This window comes from Manduca sexta, chromosome 26 (genome assembly GCF_014839805.1).
Source record: "Manduca sexta isolate Smith_Timp_Sample1 chromosome 26, JHU_Msex_v1.0, whole genome shotgun sequence".
Taxonomy (NCBI): domain Eukaryota; kingdom Metazoa; phylum Arthropoda; class Insecta; order Lepidoptera; family Sphingidae; genus Manduca; species Manduca sexta.
This window is the reverse complement of record NC_051140.1, coordinates 9,292,503-9,310,236: the sequence shown is the minus strand read 5'-3', so window position 1 is coordinate 9,310,236 and position 17,734 is coordinate 9,292,503. Positions and strand designations below refer to the sequence as shown.

Below are 17,734 nucleotides of genomic sequence, written 5' to 3'. Positions count from 1 at the left end.
TTCTAAGACATAAAATTGTATAAAACAACTTGCTTGTTCATTTAAGAGAAACTGAATGTCATTTATACATAATATAATCATTTATACATAATTTGAGGTTTGTCGAAATGATGAGATACCCATAAGATATCATATCGATATTTACATCTCTAAAAAATAGGACAAAGAACTGTGTTTCCACTTTTAGAGGTTCCGCATTATGTTAGGGTAAAACTGATAGGATTGAGATAAACGTAGGAAACAAATATTTATAATTTATCTCTTTAGTTTTGTAGTTTCATTAAAAGGGACAATTTTTTTATTGCCTGTTTAATAATTTTAGATACCTACTAATAATTATACGTATTAGAAATTCGCACTTTTTGTTACGGTAAGACAAATAAGCGACATAGGTAGAAAAATGATGTCATTTTCCACGGCTTATATGGTAGATAAAAAAATATTTTGGCAATATGACACAGTTTAACTTTATTGTAAGTGTGTTTTACTCTCGTAATATTACATACTTAAAACACTAATATCAAAAAAAATATGTACTATGTAAAGTTTTAATAATACTAACAAGAGGATTACGCTATGGAATAAAAGGTACGGCGATTAAAAAATAAGCAATTCTGTTAGTTGACAGGATGAAGCAGAAAATAATTAGTATGTGGGCACTTTTCATATAAATATTTTTCTATAGATGTGTCAACTCGAGTTACTAACTCGAGTTAACTCGAGTTGGGTTTAGATCGAGTCAACTCGAGTTGAATTTTCTTTATCTCGAGTTTAAATGCTTACATTATTTATGTTACGAAGATTTAATCATAATTACATAAAACATAAATACTTGATGAATAAATAAATTCCTTTTTTATTGGTGAGCCATTACATTTGTAAAATAAACCAAAACAAATCATTACTCAGTTTAATTTTACCCAGTTAACTCGAATTACTTAACTCGAGTTGAACTTGAATTACGTGAATTTCAACTCGAGTTAGCTCGAGTTGTGTTTATCCCGAGTTGGCACATCACTATATTTTTCTAGAAACACCGAACAACATACCTACTTAGTTTAATAGTTATTGCTTTTGGTTGCTGCCATATTAAACATTATTATGCGATTAATTTTATTCTATCATAATTTAACTTATGGTCGATTCCGACAATCAAAGCACATTATAGTATTAGAAGAGTACAATTATTGTACATGCCTTTTCAATGCTGTCCTGGGTCTAGTGCAACCATCACAATAAGAAACCGTGATGGTATATGATCACAATAATGGCTCATTTTGTACATATTTTATGTTGACGACTGGTTTGATGATTCTAAAAGAAATAAAGGAAAAGCCAAAATTGTAAGTGGAAACACTGATAAAATGTCAATTCTTAAGTTTCCGGCTGAAGGGCATGTATCCATGGCTATGAATAAATAAAAAAAAAGTCACTTGCGAACCTCTGTCAAGTGTCAACAGTCTTCGCTCTTCTGTGATCGACGCATTCATTGATATGAATAATAATTTTTAAACTTGATTTGTGCTATTGGTGCGTGAACAGTAACGAGTGTAATGTCTATCGACAATAATAGGTCTAAACTGGAATTAAGGCTACGTGGATAATTATTTTTACAATGGAAGATTTATATGGAAATCTAGAAAACTATAATGAAGTGAATGCTCTAGTAGAGGTACTAGTACAATTTAGCGCCAAAACGTTCTGTCAACTATCAATACATTGTTATTTTTTTTCTAGTATTCTTGCTTTTATATTCGATTATTATCAAACAATAACATAGACAGAATCCATACGTAAACGTGTTTTGTTTTTTTTAAGTTGAAGAGCGAAAATATGCAACTTAAAAAGAAGCTTGAAGATTATGCTGGTGCGATGGAGAAGCTACAAAATGTAAGCGCTAGATTGCTCGTTCTCGGTAGAGTAATGTTTTTGACATAGATCCTTTTACGCATATACCACATATACCACATATATTTTGTTAATATGATATCAACAGGCAGAAAACAAATGAGTATATTATAAATCATAGCTGATGCAAAATAATCTCTAAAGTACGGAGGAAGTACCTAATTATAAAAATGATAAGTACACAAATAAAAATCACAGATTACACAATGCTGCTTTATATCAACTTGTTTGGTCGACAAATTTGTAAATTGAATTATTTACTTGTATTGCATTATGATCAACTTTGTATGGAAAGAAAAACTAAATGTTAGCAATTATTTGTTATTTTAAATACTTGAAAAGTCTGAAGAAATAATTTATATGAAGTTTATTAGTTATATATATTTATTAGTTTTAGTTTTATAGTTTCTTAAATATGATATTCAATATAACATTATATGCCACAAGAATTTAACAGTGGGCAGATACGGAGTGAGATTGTAGAATATTTTGCAGGATTTTGACTTGTTGTCATCGGAGTTCAAGAAACTTGAGCACAACTACTCATCATTGCTGAAGACGGCCAGGTCGGAGATAGAAAGGAAAACACAGATTATAACCAACATTAATATGGAGTGAGTGTCAATGTTTTGTGTAAATCCCTTTTAATTGTTTTTCATATTCTCCATGAATAAAAAGTATAACACATACAAGTTGAACATCTCTGCCCAAAAACTCAGGTTATAATATGTTTTTTTTTTGCTAACTTTTTTCTGGATTTGTTCATAACCTTTTTCTATTAATTTGGTTGTTTAATGAGCTTGTCAATAAAACTGATTCCTACTTTATCCACAGAAAAGATATGTTGGTCCTTACAGCACTTAAAAATGGTAACAAAAGTGTTTTACATATGAGGAAAAATATGCCTAGTTATACTAAAACAATCAATAGACACAAGGATGATGGATCTGTGAAAAAGAAAAAATACCAGGAAGCCAAAGAAGATAAAATGCAATATGACCAAAATAATGAATCTGATTTTGGAAATAAAAGGTACTTGCAATTGTTACATTATATGTAATGAGCAATCATAAACACTTGAAAATAAGGGAGGTTAGATTGGATCACATAACTAATATACATAAGTTGAAAATTCATTAAAATATCATTTCCAGGAATATTTGTAACAATACTGATGATTTTTAACATTAATCAAGAATGAATTTGTTTGTTGGGTCTAAGATAATTAGACCAAGATCAATTGTACTCTCTTATGTGTACTAGCCTGTGTCTTGGTAACTTGAGCTAAATTTAGATGGCATTAGGGCACAATATCTTTCATACATATAACAAAACACCAGAGTCTGGTATGTCTGTATATTGGAAAATAAGGAAAATGGTGACTAAAGAGTAATAGAACACAAACCAGTGACAATTGTTTTCTTTCTGTTTTTATGTTTGCATCTTTGGGCACATTTATAAACCATTAGTCAGATTTTCATATTGTTTACATGTTCTGAGTATAATTGGGAGCAGATTATATATTTTGTCATCATATATCAGAAAAAAGTAATCACCATGTAAAAAAATAAATTTTCAATTAACTTCAAAACTTTGGTTAGGATCCTATGCTGACAGACTCCTTCTTTCAGACATGAGCAGAGCTGCAGGCTTAAAGGTAATATAATAATATGGTACCAATAAAAAATAATTTCATTTTTAGATCAGAACAGAATCCAATACTTCCAAGTGATGAAAAAGATACTATAGAAAACACAATACATAAACCGAAAAAGTTTAGAGTGGAAACACATACAGATTCTGGCAATTATGTGAATAGTCACATTAAGGAAAATATAACATATGAAAATAATCCTAACCCTGTACAATTTAAGCCTATGGATATAAAAAATCGCCGCAAATCTATACCAGCCACAAGGTAATATTATTTTATATTCTTGTTATTTTGTTATTATGTTTCATATATTGTCTGCAATTAATTACTTGTTTTACTTTAGTGTTGAAGGGGAACAAGTGGGTTTCAGTGAAAACGACAGGATAAATAGGGATTCACAACCAGATGACTTTATAAAGAATAAAGAAGACAGAAGATCATTTTTAAAATTTGATAATGATAGACACAGTAGCAAATCATCAGGATCATCTTGTAGGGATGAGAGGATCTTGGGTTACCATAAGCCTTCAAGAGACATATACAGAGGCAGAAATTATAAACATGACAATTACAAGCACAGAATCAGAGATAAATATGACACCTTTCAAAAACACAAAAGATATAGTCCTGACAGATATAATAATAAGCCTTCAAGAGATTACTATGAGGAAAATTGCCACAAACTGGATTTTAATAGAATTAGAACCCGAGAAAGTCCTGATAGATTTCACCATAATTCATACAAAGAGTATCGGACATATCACGATAAAAATAATTATAATGACACTGATAGACACATGCATAGCCCTGAGAGATATGTTGCCAAACATAAAATACCATATGAATATGAAGAGCCGTATGCAAAAAAGCCAAAACCTTCTTATTATGTCAGGGAGAAAGAAGATGTGATGTGGAATGGTAAGGAAATAGTGGAACACCAAGAACTTACTGAAACATTTGAAAGGTTAGAGGAGCAATACACATCGTGCAAGTCTCCTGATCACATATACAATGAAAAACCCTCTGAGCCTAAGGGTAAGGTAATAATAAAATTTAGTAACAAAATAAATTCTAAATAATCTTTTTGTAAGACAAATATTCATTTTTGTTTTAATTTTTCAGTAATTATGGATACTGCAGAAACTCCACTGGACGATCCTAGGTTAGCAACAAGTAAGTATATATTAAGTAATGACAATGGCTTAGAAAGATTATCCACAATAGTTGGGAGAAATGTTGATTTGAAACCAGTTGACAAGATAAAATGGAATTTACCAACAGTGACTATGCCTTGTGCCTTAACTCAGCCACCAATGGATGAACAGTTAATTAAAGATTTGTACACGGATATTGATGAGGCACAAATCATGTCGCAAATAAATTCAGAAGAGGTAAGTACTGATGTGCAACCCATTCAAAATGAGCATATGACAAAAGATAATCAAACTGAAGATTATCGTGAAAATGTAATTGACAAACCTAATTGTATGGAAAAAGATAAATTAAGTATAGAAAAACCAATACACGGAAGTATTGCTAATTGTATTATTCCTAAAATAAAAAAAAGTCACCAGGAGTTCAAAGCAGACACAGTTATTAAAGAAAAATCTTTGGAAGTTATTGATACTTCATATCCAAGTGGCAATAATATTGATAATAATGATCAACAATATTCTCCAAGCGATAGCAGTAGATTGCCACTGGAAAATATAGAAAAGTATGGCCTAATTATGGCTAATGATTTTAAAAATGGCCACAAAACTTGCGATTTCAAAAATAGTTTAGATGATAGTCGGAGAGTACTTTCAACTAGAGAAATAGTTGAGGGTGATTTAGAATTAAGCGACGAGACTTGTGATAATACAGAATTGCAGAAAGTGTTAAATGATAATACCATTGAAAAAAATAATGGTAACCTCCAAGATAATTCAACAATTTCTGTTCTTGAAAAAGAGCATATAAATCAGAATAATACAGATAAGCTCTCAGAAAATGAACCTTGTAATAAAGATAATAAACTTCAAGAAGCAAAATTGCCACAATATTGTGACAATGTGGAAGATCATACTGAATGCAGTAAGAAACAGAAAAGTAAAAAGAAGATACACAAACACAAAGATTCAGAACATACTATAGAGACTGTTGAAAAGAAACCCAAGCTGAAGAAAGATAAAAAAGAGAAATCAAAAGAAGCTACATCAAAATTTAATGAACTCTTTGGTGACAGCAATAGTCTGATAACACCTGCTGATTTAGGCATTCCAGCACCACATGCACCAAATTCATCCCAGAATACAGCCATTTACGTGCCAATATTTGAAGATGCTCTAGATGCAACAGACCTAGAACAAAACGTACAAGTTAACACATCAAAATCAAAAAGTATTGGGGAAGAGAAAACTAGTGCAGAAAATGATGATAAAATACGTGTAGACTTACATCTTGACAACTTTTGCAAAGGTCCTCCAAAACTGAAACACTATGATACAAGAATATCAAACGAATCAATAACTAATGCTATCCATGATAATACAAAATTACAGACTGTTAATAAGGAAAATGATGTTGTGGCAACCATAATCATTTCATCAGGAATACAACCTGATGAAATTAATACAGAATCAAGAGCAGAATCACTTGTGAATGCTGAAGAACTACTTTCAGATGATATTGAACAAGACCAAGACGCTGTGACACATAAAACCCAAAATGTACTTATTAAAGCTCTGGCAACATCCACACCCTATAAACATGTGCACCAAATAGACTCCAAACTACCAGAGTTAACTTGTGTTTCAAACAGTACCTTAACAAATACTGATTGTGCGGATACCTTGGTATCCAACAAAAACAATAAAATAGAGCCAACAAATGAGGACTTACCTGATGTAAGAATATTTGTAAAAAGAAGAAGAAGGATAGTTAAGACTGCAAAGTAATTATTAGATGTTTATTAAATATGATATTGTTTTCTTTTACATATCTTGTGCAAAAAATCTATACTTGATTGACAATACTCAGTTTTATGTTAATTGTAAAAACTACCTAAGGCCAAAAAATTTTAAGAAAAAACGTCTATGTTTGTCTGTCTGTTTTTATGTAAATTTTTCGTTAATGAAAATGTGGAGCCATATTTTTTTAGTTAGTGTTATGATACCACCTCTTAGTTAAATATGATGTATTTTTTAATTTATACAAGTTGTGTAAAAAGATGTCCAAAGTTTCATGAATTCTTTTGGTTTTTCTTGTCTATCTTGTTTGTAACCTTTGGCATAAAAGAAGAAAAATTAAACACAGAATATGCATTAAAGCGGATACAGTAACTTGCCTCTATATAGACATATGTATCAGTTTCTCTATATTCAACAACACATACAAAAAAACATTATTATATCAAATTATGATTCAAGGACTCGATCATGGACAGTAAGATTGACGATAATATACTTTATAGATATGGCATATGGTACTGAATTTTATGTGTTGGAAGTATGAAAACCCATGGACATTGTACAGTTTGAGCACTACTTATAAGCCTACAAAGCAATGTAGTAAGTGCTATTACCCAACTGGTAATTACTTTTCCCTGTAATAATTTTAATAAATTCCAATAAAATCGGTTGATTCGGGCGAAACAATTACCTTCGTTATTATAAGTTTGGATGTGTAATTATAACTGAAGAAATTGAAAAAGACAATGATATGATTTACTTCAGCATCTCTATTTACACAATGAACGTGAGTGATGTGTTTAAATAGATTTTTATTATTAAAGTAAAAAAAAATATTTGAGTAGTGTTTCTACCACAAACTGTAACTTAAGAGACTACATCGATGACGTAAATACGGAGTCCTAAAATTGCAATCGTATCTGCCTACCTGTTTCAAAATGGTAGGTGACTGCAAAACAGAATCTGTCATTAGAAGTGAATTTCGTATTTATTATTTTTTCATAACTGGCAACAAACTATTAGCACTTAAAGATTGTATAAATTTAAAGATGATTTTTTTTAATTAAGTAATATTTGACGCACATGTTGCTTTAATCGTCCTGGAGTATTATTTTTTGTTTTAAGAATGTCTTACGATTTGTACATAATATGTACTATAGTTTTTGCACGCGGCAAACATCGTCATTATCAGGATATTTGATTTTTATGTTTAATTAAAATACATATTAAATACCCATAACAGTCTTTATTTTCCTTATAATTATTCCTATATTATATTTACATTATTGTATGTAACATTACCGACTTACACTATACAACAAAGGAATATTATTCGTTTATTTTACGCATTACGAAATGGCCATTTGTACACGATAAATGTTTTATTACACAACACTTAAATAAACATACAAAACCACATCAGCATTATACATCATAACTCTATAAACAAATCTAAAATTGCATATGGCGCATGACTCCAAGATATATATTTACAAAAATCTGGCAGTAGTAATATAAAATGACTAAGAAAGTCGCAGAGCGTGTCTTCATAAATTTCACTTTTTCCAATTTATGAAAACACAATAACGATAATTTTTATTTTTTCTATTTCAGGAATTTTAATACATTCGAAGTGTTTTATAATAAAATTGTAATTTATGACAAAGATAATAATTTTCATCGGAAAATCTTACATTGATTTAATTGATTAAGTACTTATTTTATATTGAAATCTAGACATGATAGGTAAGAAAATAAAACGAGTCTTATGACCACTGACTTTTTGATTCCAAATTTTCGATTTATTCAGAGGAATTCCAATACTCTGATAAGGCGTCCCTTATTCTTGTATTCAAATTCTTTACAAAAACCATGTATTACAATTACTTCATGTTTAAACGCCATGATCTTAGCCATCGTTCCTATTATGAAAGACTTTAAATATTCACAAAGTTCTTTTTCCCTGGGAAGTGGAAACAATATTGCTAAATATAAAGTTTAGACTAGCAAGTTCATTTCAAGCTGTTTACATTACACGACGAACATTTTATGCTTGCAACTTTTTTTTATAATAAAAAATGGCAAACAAATTATTTTTTCAAATTTTCTGTATCTAATGTAACGAATGCTCAAGCTGGATTTTAACGCCACAAGTGACTGTAGACATATCAACGTTTGAACATAACAAACTTTGCACGGACAAAGCGGTGTGTGGCATGTCACTGCGCTCGTCATCCCGATGCCGCCAAATAGGAACATAATAAGTGATACATACTTCTACTTGGTGGTAAAATAGACAGCGGTAATACTATCAGCTTATGACTTGACACTACGGTCTCTGATGCTGGTTCTATATATAACGAATAACCAAAGGATAATACAGATAACGATATCTTTACTTGTTCAGCAAGTTACAACTTTTTTTTCCAAGCAAAATAAACTACAAGTTCTCACTCCAAATTGTCAAATGTTGTTGCGGAAAAAACTGCAAGTTAAATAAATTTCAGAAGTGAGCTTGCATTGATGTCTGCAAGATTTCTTGCTAATCTAAACCTCGCTTAAGAAATGAATGAATAATACGTTAGTAATTCTTTTATACATTATTGTTGTAAATGTCAGCAAAACTTAAACCATACCGAAACAAGTTAGTACATCGACGGTACACAGACAAATTCAAATGAATTCTGTAAACTATCTGAGGTATCGGGAAGCGGGAAACCGCATTACGATTAATCTTGCTAATATAATTACAAAAATTTACTTGAATGATTCAAATACCCTTATAAAGACTTAAATGGACCTACAACTAACGAGAACTATTACGCAGATATTCGTGCTACGGGTACAGATCGCGCAGAAACGATTCTAATTAATTTTCTATGCAGTAAAATAACGTTTTTTTTTAGTAATGAGCGATAGTTTGTGTAAAGTATCTGGTTATTTTTTCTCTATATATTTATTTATTTAAGTAATATTCCGTAGTATTTTCCTTCCCAGAGCTGTATGAATATGGCTTACATAATATTTGATCACGTTTTTATTAATTCATTCACATAATAAGATCACCCCTATGTCCCAACTAACTCAGTTCGGTTTCTCGAGTTTGTGTTCCATGAATCTGAACTAAAGCGTCATGTGTTTTTCGAACAAAAAAAAAACTTTTACTCCGAACTGGTCATGGAACCTTCGTACTTAATGGTTTCGCAGCCCAAGTACACTGCCACCGGAATAGTGAGGGAATAATATCTACTGCGAGTGATCGGTATCAACACAGCCAAAACAAGTCACATACTATGTACAAACAGTCACAACTATACGCCGCCATTGGAAGAGTTCTGAGTGTTGGATAAAGTTCGTATGATGTTATTGGCCATGGGGATATCGTCGCGCGAAGACGACGCGACAGGCGCGGCCGGCGTGGACGCCGACGAGTAGAACGACGTGGACGCGGACGGCACCGCCGCGGGCCGCTTGCCGAGCTTCTTGATGACGGCGGGCGGCTGGTCGCAGTGCTCCGTCACCGGCGTCACGTGCTGGTAGCACACCGCCGACGCGTGGCCCGACCGCACCGACGTCAGCGGCGTGCCTTGCGACCACGTGTTCGTCGCCGGATCGTACACCTCCACTATGTCCAGGAACGACGTGCCGTCGTAACCGCCTGCCGAACAATTTTGTAGCTCTTAATTATAATTTTTGACGTAAAAAACATTTAGGCTGTTATTAACATTGGTGACATGGTCTTTGGATTGAGAGCAGGAAATAGTCCGTTAGTTAGTGGTAATGATTTCTTTGGTACCTAGCGCATAGAGCTTGTTGTCGAGCACGGTGAGCGAGAGCGCGGAGCGTGCGATGTGCACGGGCGCCACGTGCTCCCAGGCGTCCCGCTCTGTGTCGTAGCGCTCCACCGACGACAGCTGCTGCGACCCGTCGTACCCGCCCACGACGTATATGAACTGGTTCATGGCCGCCACGCCTGCAACATTATATTCTACTGTAATAAGTCGTTATATAGTTCTGTATATATACCAAGACGTATTTTGGTGATGAATTGAATTATATTTGTATCAAAATATGTACCTGTCATTGGCAAATACCGAAATTGTTAATCAAATTGTGCTTTAATACGTTGTAACTAGACAAATTCTGATTTGAAGGCCGTCTAATTTGTTTAAATAACTTTAGTAAAATTATAACTACACATTAAAGTAAGACAGTGATTGCAACTGACCGGCCCCGCTCCTGGCGACGTGCATGGGCGACACCTCGGTCCAGCAGTTGTTCTCGGGGTGGTAGCACTCGACGGAGGCGATGCGGCGCGCGCCGTCGAAGCCGCCCACGGCGTACAGCAGGCGGTTCACGACGGCCACGCCCACGCCGAGCCGCGCGCTACTCATGGCCGCCACTGACGTCCACACGTCATGTTCCGGGTCATAACTGTGGAACACATTATTTATTTTAACTTTTTCCGACTTATGTATGAGATTGCAGAGTAAACATACTATTCTTTATATTTATATAAGTCATTTTTAATGTAAGGTTGAGAGATTCTGATACTTCAAGATGTCTATTGACTTAATCTATTGAAAATGTCGCTATCGTTATCAGAGAATAATACTTTCAAATTTAATATGTTTCATCATGATTTATATATACCTAATAGGGAACAAATTATGTATGATAATCTAGTTATCAGAATACTAGTTCGATCTGGTTTAAGTCTGACGTCATAATACTTACCCGCATTGATCGTACGCTTATCACAATAATACGATGAATATCTAATCCAAATTTGATTGCTATTGTGTCTGTTTATTTAATGATAAAACTTGAGCAATCTATTTTTGCACCCAATAATATTAAGTTTATGAAATGACATGTTCTCAAAGGAATTAAATGTAAATACTAAATTATGCAGGTCGCTTCTTACAGGTACATTTGACAATCTTAAGGTGAGGTTTATGATCCGCAGTGGACTCTATGAGGGTGATGATAAGGAAAATAACTTACCATTCAACAGACTTGTGGTACTCGGAGCCGGCCGACCCACCCACCGCGTACAGGAATCCATCCATAACCGCGACTCCAACCTGTTATGTAACATTTGTAAGATAAATTTTAGGGGCAATATAGCAACTAACTGGAGAGACATTCATTCTTGTTTAGTGGATTGTAATAGTCCCAATAAATTTAAAAAAATATTACGCCAAGAATCCCGGCGATGAGTGTGATAGCAATGTTGCTAGAATGTTTGTTTGAGGGTTTATCAAAATGGTTAATATCAGGGCTGCTAAGAGTAATATTTTGACGGTTCGCCATATTTTTTTTTGGGTAACTACTTAAGGCGATACCTCAAGGTCCATTTTCATACATTTTGTTTCGGCTTTAATCTGGGTAACTAAGCAAGTAAAGAATTTAAATTCACGTCTAGTTAGTGATTAGTTCTCGCAGTTGAAAGAAAAACGTAAAAATAATTAATAATCATGGATATTTCGGCCTTTAAAAAATGCCAAAATGTATGAAAATGGACCTTGAGGTATCGCCTTAAGCATCCCTTACTCATGTTGTCCTACGATTGATTTTAATAAACTATCCCAATATTGATCTTCGAACCGATCTCGAGATTAAATCATTCAAAATAAGTTATTTGTATGTCAAAAAACCTTTATTTTGATTGGTCCATTTTCGCGGCGGATCGAAAAAAGCGAACAGGGTCGTTCAATGAAAACGAAAGTAAGTACGAATGTAAGTAAGTAGGTATATGATAATGTTTACCCTGTGCCGGGGCGTGGACATGGGGCTGCAGGGGCGCCAGTGCTCCGTCACGGGGTTGTACACGTCCACCCAGTCGCTGTCGTACGACGAGCCCGGCGACGTGTTGCGACCGCCCACCGCGTAGAACAAACCCTGCAACCAAAACACGTCATGTCATTTAAACACGGGAAGTTGTCTGTTGTAACAATTTTAGTGAAAGACGGGTCCAGAAACGACGGATATGCGAGAGATTGATGAAAGTGAAAGAAGTATGCTGGAATCAGAAGAGTGTCCGTCCATAGCCCTTGCGTACGCCTATGAGATGAGATATTATGTATTTATGAAGTCTCGTGTATCGCTTGCTTCATTTGTAAAGGTAGCAGTGTTTGTACGCTGTTAAGTCTAAGGTTCCCGGATCGATTGTAATTTTACGGAGCGCCACTAGAAACTGCACGAAATCCTTTTTTTTTTATTACTTTGAATGACGAGACGAGCTTGTCGTTCGCTTGATGGTAAGCAATACGACCGCCCATAAATAGTTGAAACACCATCCAACACCTTGAATTACAAAATATTGTTTGGCATTCCACAATGTTATGACATGTAAAGTTGTTACACTGGCTACAATGTCCTTCAAACCGGAACTTAACAGTGACTACACACTACTGCTTGGCGGCTGAAATAGGCATTGCGGTGGTTTAACTCTTCAACAAATGATATACCATTACATACATACAAAAGTAAACATGAAAATTATATACAAGATAAGTCACCGACCCCTTTGATAAAGCCCATAGTTTCAAAACTGACTCACTCATTATAACTATCAGTATATATATCAAATGAATTCATTTCCAGGTATATAGATAAAATTTATTTACTATATTAATAACTCGTGTTTATGATTTATTTCACGTTGACAATAAAAAAATAATCCACCAAATGAGTGTTACCGTTTTACACGTGTTTAATGTTTTTGATGTGCATTTATACTAATGTTATACAAATATTTTTATATTATTATATTCTCGTTAAACGTGATCGCTCGGCTATGGCAAAGCATACACCCTTTATCAGTTGTTTGCACGCACCTTGGATATAATCCTGTGCAAAACAAACAGTATGACGTTGATACAAATGTATATTTATGCGCGTCATACGTATTCAGCGATTTAAAAATGCAATCGAATGGTTATTTGGTAAAACGCGCACAAGGGCTCTTATGGCCATAGCAACCGCATGAAAAAAAGATTCAATAAAAATTATATGATTACTAATGAGTAATCTCTCAGCTTTCTTACTATGTTGTAGAAAAACTCGTCAAGTATTTTTTTTGTACGCGGCAAAGTGACCCCAGTGCACCTGATGGTAAGTAGAGTGGGGTCCAATGGAATGTCGACTGTCGACACAATTATGCCGGCCTGTTGGAACCGAATATATCAAGGCTGATCTCGGAACGCAACGCGCTTGCGTGGGCCACTATGGCGGATTTTAACACCTTATGCACGGTGGTCGCTTTCCGGACGAATATAAAATATATCCTACCATCAGCGAATACTATATATGTCCGTTACGGCTTTTCCCATATACGTCAAAATGTCACTAAAGAGAGGCTATAAATGGCTAAAAATTATGAACAAAATAATGGATAATAGAAACTTTCCCGCCCTCAAACTCACCACTACAACTCCTGCAAGCCAGGATCAGCAGTGGCACGCATTTCACGACACCAAACAGTGAAGTTCGGCGAGTCTCAGGAAACACTAATTTGTCATTATCCCGCAACGAAATTAATCAAATAAAAACAAAAGGGAAAAGTTGGAAATATTAATCGTCCACTTACCTCCATAGCCAAGCGGGAGACAAAAAAAATTAACTAAGGCGGCATTTTAACCTTTATAATAAATAGAAGAAATGACGTGCAAACTAACTGCAAGTTGGTAACTGCATGGTGGCATAGTGAGTGAGGCAGCCCACTTGCTTTCCCCCACGTTGTCTCTTTGGATCCGGAGGTGGGAGTGATGACCAAAGAGCCACAGAGATCAATACAATACATACAAAAGTATGTACACACACGTACGTGAAGTCATATCTTAATTGTTAATAATGTTAAGCTGAACATGAATTTGTGTCGTGGAAAATTCGTGAAACGTTTTGTGCAATCCATCATGACTTTTATTTTTACATACATTAGGTACTATGTGTTACTATGTTCAATTTTACTTAATGGCATTGAGTTTCAAATAATGTAACTTGAGGCCGATTTGGGAAAAAAATATTTGAACATAGCTTGGTTTGAGTCTTGTATGGATTATATCACTATTAATTACTTTTTTACCATTGATCGATTAGTTATTCTCTGAAGCCACGTGTTTTGATAGAAATAAACGAATTTTTATTGCTTTTTGGAAAGAGAAACTCCAGGAGCCCAAGGAATTTCCTTACATATAGTTATTATTTTTTTTTGTCATTGTAGCCAGCGTAATAACTCAGTATTACGAGACTTAATATCTTGTCTTACGACGAACGCAGAGGAGTGCCACGTATGACGTAGTACTTTGTTATTCAAAGTTCTGTATGGTGTTTTTACTGTTTAAATATGGTCGTATCGGTCACCAACAGTCGAGCAGGATGATTATTTTGTCATTCAACAGCAATGAATAATTCTTAAGTCTTATGATCATACCTTGAGAAACGCAGCGCCAAGGCCTGATCTGGGCACGGTGAGCCTCGGAAGCGAGGCCCAGCAGTTGTCGTCCAGATTAAACGCCTCGAACACGTCGATCGAATGCCTGAAGTAACCGCCAGCGACGTATATGATGCGAGGCGTGTTCGGCCGACGCTCTTTCACCACTGGCTTCTTATGTAATGTGAGATCCTGAAACAAAGAAATAAGAGTTTTTTTATACGCGCACGGCGAAGGATCCTTAATGCATTTGATGGTAAGTAAAGTAGGGTCTAAATAGAGTGCCTGATAAGAGATGATTGATCGAAAGCATGGACGTGGCTAGGGGGGAGAACAGTTATAGTCTTGTCCACTCTAGAATCGTCTATGTCCTATGGATTATTAAAATAAATTCACGCAGGTACTAATTTTCATCAAAAGTAACATTTAAGAAGTAAATTTTTCATTGAAATGTGTAATGACCTTACTCACCACCTTTGTCGGCTGACATTGGTGGTATCGAGGAATCTGTTTTGCGACGTATTTCCAAGTAAACGTACAAGTTATAAGAACCAAGAAACTGTTTGTCATCGTGATTAGACGTCCACAATATTGTGCTCAGTGTAGAGTGATAATTAAAATAAAATGTAAGTGCTTTAAAAAACTTTGTAACATTGTATTTACATTCATCCTTGTAGTTTGTTTAATGTATTGACGCCTTAAAAGAACGATGCGCGTAGTGGGATCATGACCGTGTTAAACAATATGATTATTTTTGTTCTGGCTATGTTTTTGCAAGTATATAATGCTGTTTAATAATTGCTTACTAACGATGCAAGCTATCAGAAGCTCGCAATCCACATGCGGGTCTTTGTCAAACTTTTTATGACTAAACAGATGATAAGGATTTAACCCGTGAGGTAGCTGAATGTTTGCCGGCAAACATTGACAGCTACGCGTGTGACGGAAAAATAACCTTATTATGTAGTATATATGTAGTATATAAGGTTATAATCCCGTGACACACGCAAATGTCATGTAGCTGTCTTGGCTCGCCGGCGATTCACGAGAGACCAAGAGTTAAAGAATATTGTAACAAGATAGAGGCGATAAGGATTCAACGGAAACAAGACATGATCACTTTAATTAAATAAAAGTATGACAAATATGTTTATCTATCTATCTATATATATAAAAATGAATCTCTATTTCCTTGGTCACGCCATGACGCGTGAACGACTGGACCGATTTCACTATTTTATTTTGTTGTGTTTGTTTTTGTCAGGAGAACTATCTTATGAAAGAAAAAATTAAAAAAATTGCGCGGAAAATTAGAAAATTTAAGAAAACTTAACGAATATATTAATTTAATATAACTGTCAGCGATTGACAGAATGCGGGACAACGTCTGTCGGGTCAACTAATATTATTATATAAAGCTGAAGTGTTTCTTTGTTTGATTGTTAGGACGCGTTTAATTTCAGGAACTACCGGTTTGAATTGAAAAATTATTTTAGTGTTGGATAGCCTATTTATCGAGGAAGGCTACTGGCTATATAACATCACACTATAACCAAAGTGATGTATTAATGAAATAAAAATTAGATACTTTTATCTCGGAAAACTATTTCACACGGACGCAGCCGCAAGCACAAGCTAGTTACTTATTAGCGTAAATAGTGATGTTACAAAGCAGAAATAAATAATTTATGAGTAATATTTTTTTTTATAAGACACTGACAATTGATAAGCGCCAGTTCAGACAAAGAGCTCTTCAAGATGTGATAATTTCGCGTTTAGACATATTTGTTCACGTAAGATAAACGTGGAGGCATTGTTACAATATTCTTTATTAATAAATCCGCTTGCGATGGGCTTCATTGTCAAAATATAAGTTATACCCAAAAAAATCTTTACCTGAATGTATATTTAAGTAATATATCCGTATAAATGTTGCCCAGATATATGCCTATATGTCGACGGTTGAAAGGCTAAATGACGTAAGCGACATTTGTATGCGACACTTAATTTTATATATATATTTAAAATACACTCTTTGTCCTATGGTTTTTAACCTAGTTAAATTTTTTCGGAAAATAATGTGGCTTAAGTCAATTAGCGTTTCAACCGTCGATATATAGACATATATCGGCCGTTTGGCCGAGGTATACTATTATTCACGGTAATCAGTTGAATAGTACACAGAAGCTATTCTACTACAGCGATATCTAGTTGCGCATTATATTAAAATGGACATCCCCTCCACACGAACACTGCAGTGGACAACAAAATGATTACATACTTTTCATATTTCTATTTACCTTAAAAATTTTAGCTAAATATTCCCTGCAGGCGGGCACCTTCTTGAGCACGGTGCAGGTGCTCATCTGCTCCTTGAGGAAGCTCGGCGTGAGGTACTGGCACCGCACCGCCTGCAGGATGTGCTCCATGCGCGCGTGGCGCCTGTCCTCGTCGTGCTTCACCTGTGGCCAACTCACTCCATTACTTCTGTCTACACTGTCTATTACTGCGAATAATATCTGGACATGATATTTATTTGTACTTTAATATCGTAACCATTCGTATTAGTTTTGCGTAGTCCATCAAGCAACACAAGCCCTTAATAATTGTGATGGTTATAGTATGATATACTTGATTTTCTTTACTTTTCCAAAGGTAACAATAGAGTAAAAAATAATACCATGTTACTCTGTTTTTATTTCTGCACCATCCCACTCACTCCCTGGCAGAGAATGTCTGTGGCAATAAGTCTGACTACATGACATGTATAGAGTGCAATACATA

The 17,734-nt window shown here is 34.6% G+C and overlaps 2 protein-coding genes across 6 annotated transcripts in view; one reads left to right on the top strand and one right to left on the bottom strand.

Annotated features, from left to right (window-relative positions):
* Window positions 1–1,422: 1,422 nt before the first annotated feature.
* Window positions 1,423–7,750, top strand: LOC115447507. 3 transcript variants are annotated; one of them, XM_030174604.2, is made up of 7 exons: window positions 1,423–1,672; window positions 1,819–1,890; window positions 2,404–2,522; window positions 2,743–2,940; window positions 3,611–3,826; window positions 3,906–4,597; window positions 4,685–7,750. In XM_030174604.2, the coding sequence occupies exons 1-7, from the start codon at window positions 1,616–1,618 to the stop codon at window positions 6,499–6,501; spliced, it is 3,171 nt and encodes a 1,056-aa protein (XP_030030464.1). In that variant the 5' UTR covers window positions 1,423–1,615; the 3' UTR covers window positions 6,502–7,750. The 3 variants fall into 3 exon arrangements, with proteins under 3 accessions (XP_030030464.1, XP_030030463.1, XP_030030465.1); XM_030174603.2 differs by having other exon boundaries at window positions 2,392–2,522; XM_030174605.2 differs by having other exon boundaries at window positions 2,392–2,522; window positions 3,906–4,602; window positions 4,685–4,873.
* Window positions 7,740–17,734, bottom strand: part of LOC115447508 (kelch-like ECH-associated protein 1) — a 42,069-nt gene continuing 32,074 nt past the window's right edge. For all 3 annotated transcript variants that reach the window (XM_030174607.2, XM_030174606.2, XM_030174609.2), the window contains 7 exons: window positions 17,251–17,412; window positions 14,951–15,142; window positions 12,286–12,417; window positions 11,521–11,600; window positions 10,742–10,947; window positions 10,310–10,486; window positions 7,740–10,171 (listed from right to left, as the gene is read on the bottom strand). In XM_030174607.2, the coding sequence (XP_030030467.1) occupies window positions 9,825–10,171; window positions 10,310–10,486; window positions 10,742–10,947; window positions 11,521–11,600; window positions 12,286–12,417; window positions 14,951–15,142; window positions 17,251–17,412 (1,296 nt within the window). In that variant the 3' untranslated portion in view covers window positions 7,740–9,824. The remainder of the gene's footprint in view (window positions 10,172–10,309; window positions 10,487–10,741; window positions 10,948–11,520; window positions 11,601–12,285; window positions 12,418–14,950; window positions 15,143–17,250; window positions 17,413–17,734) is intronic.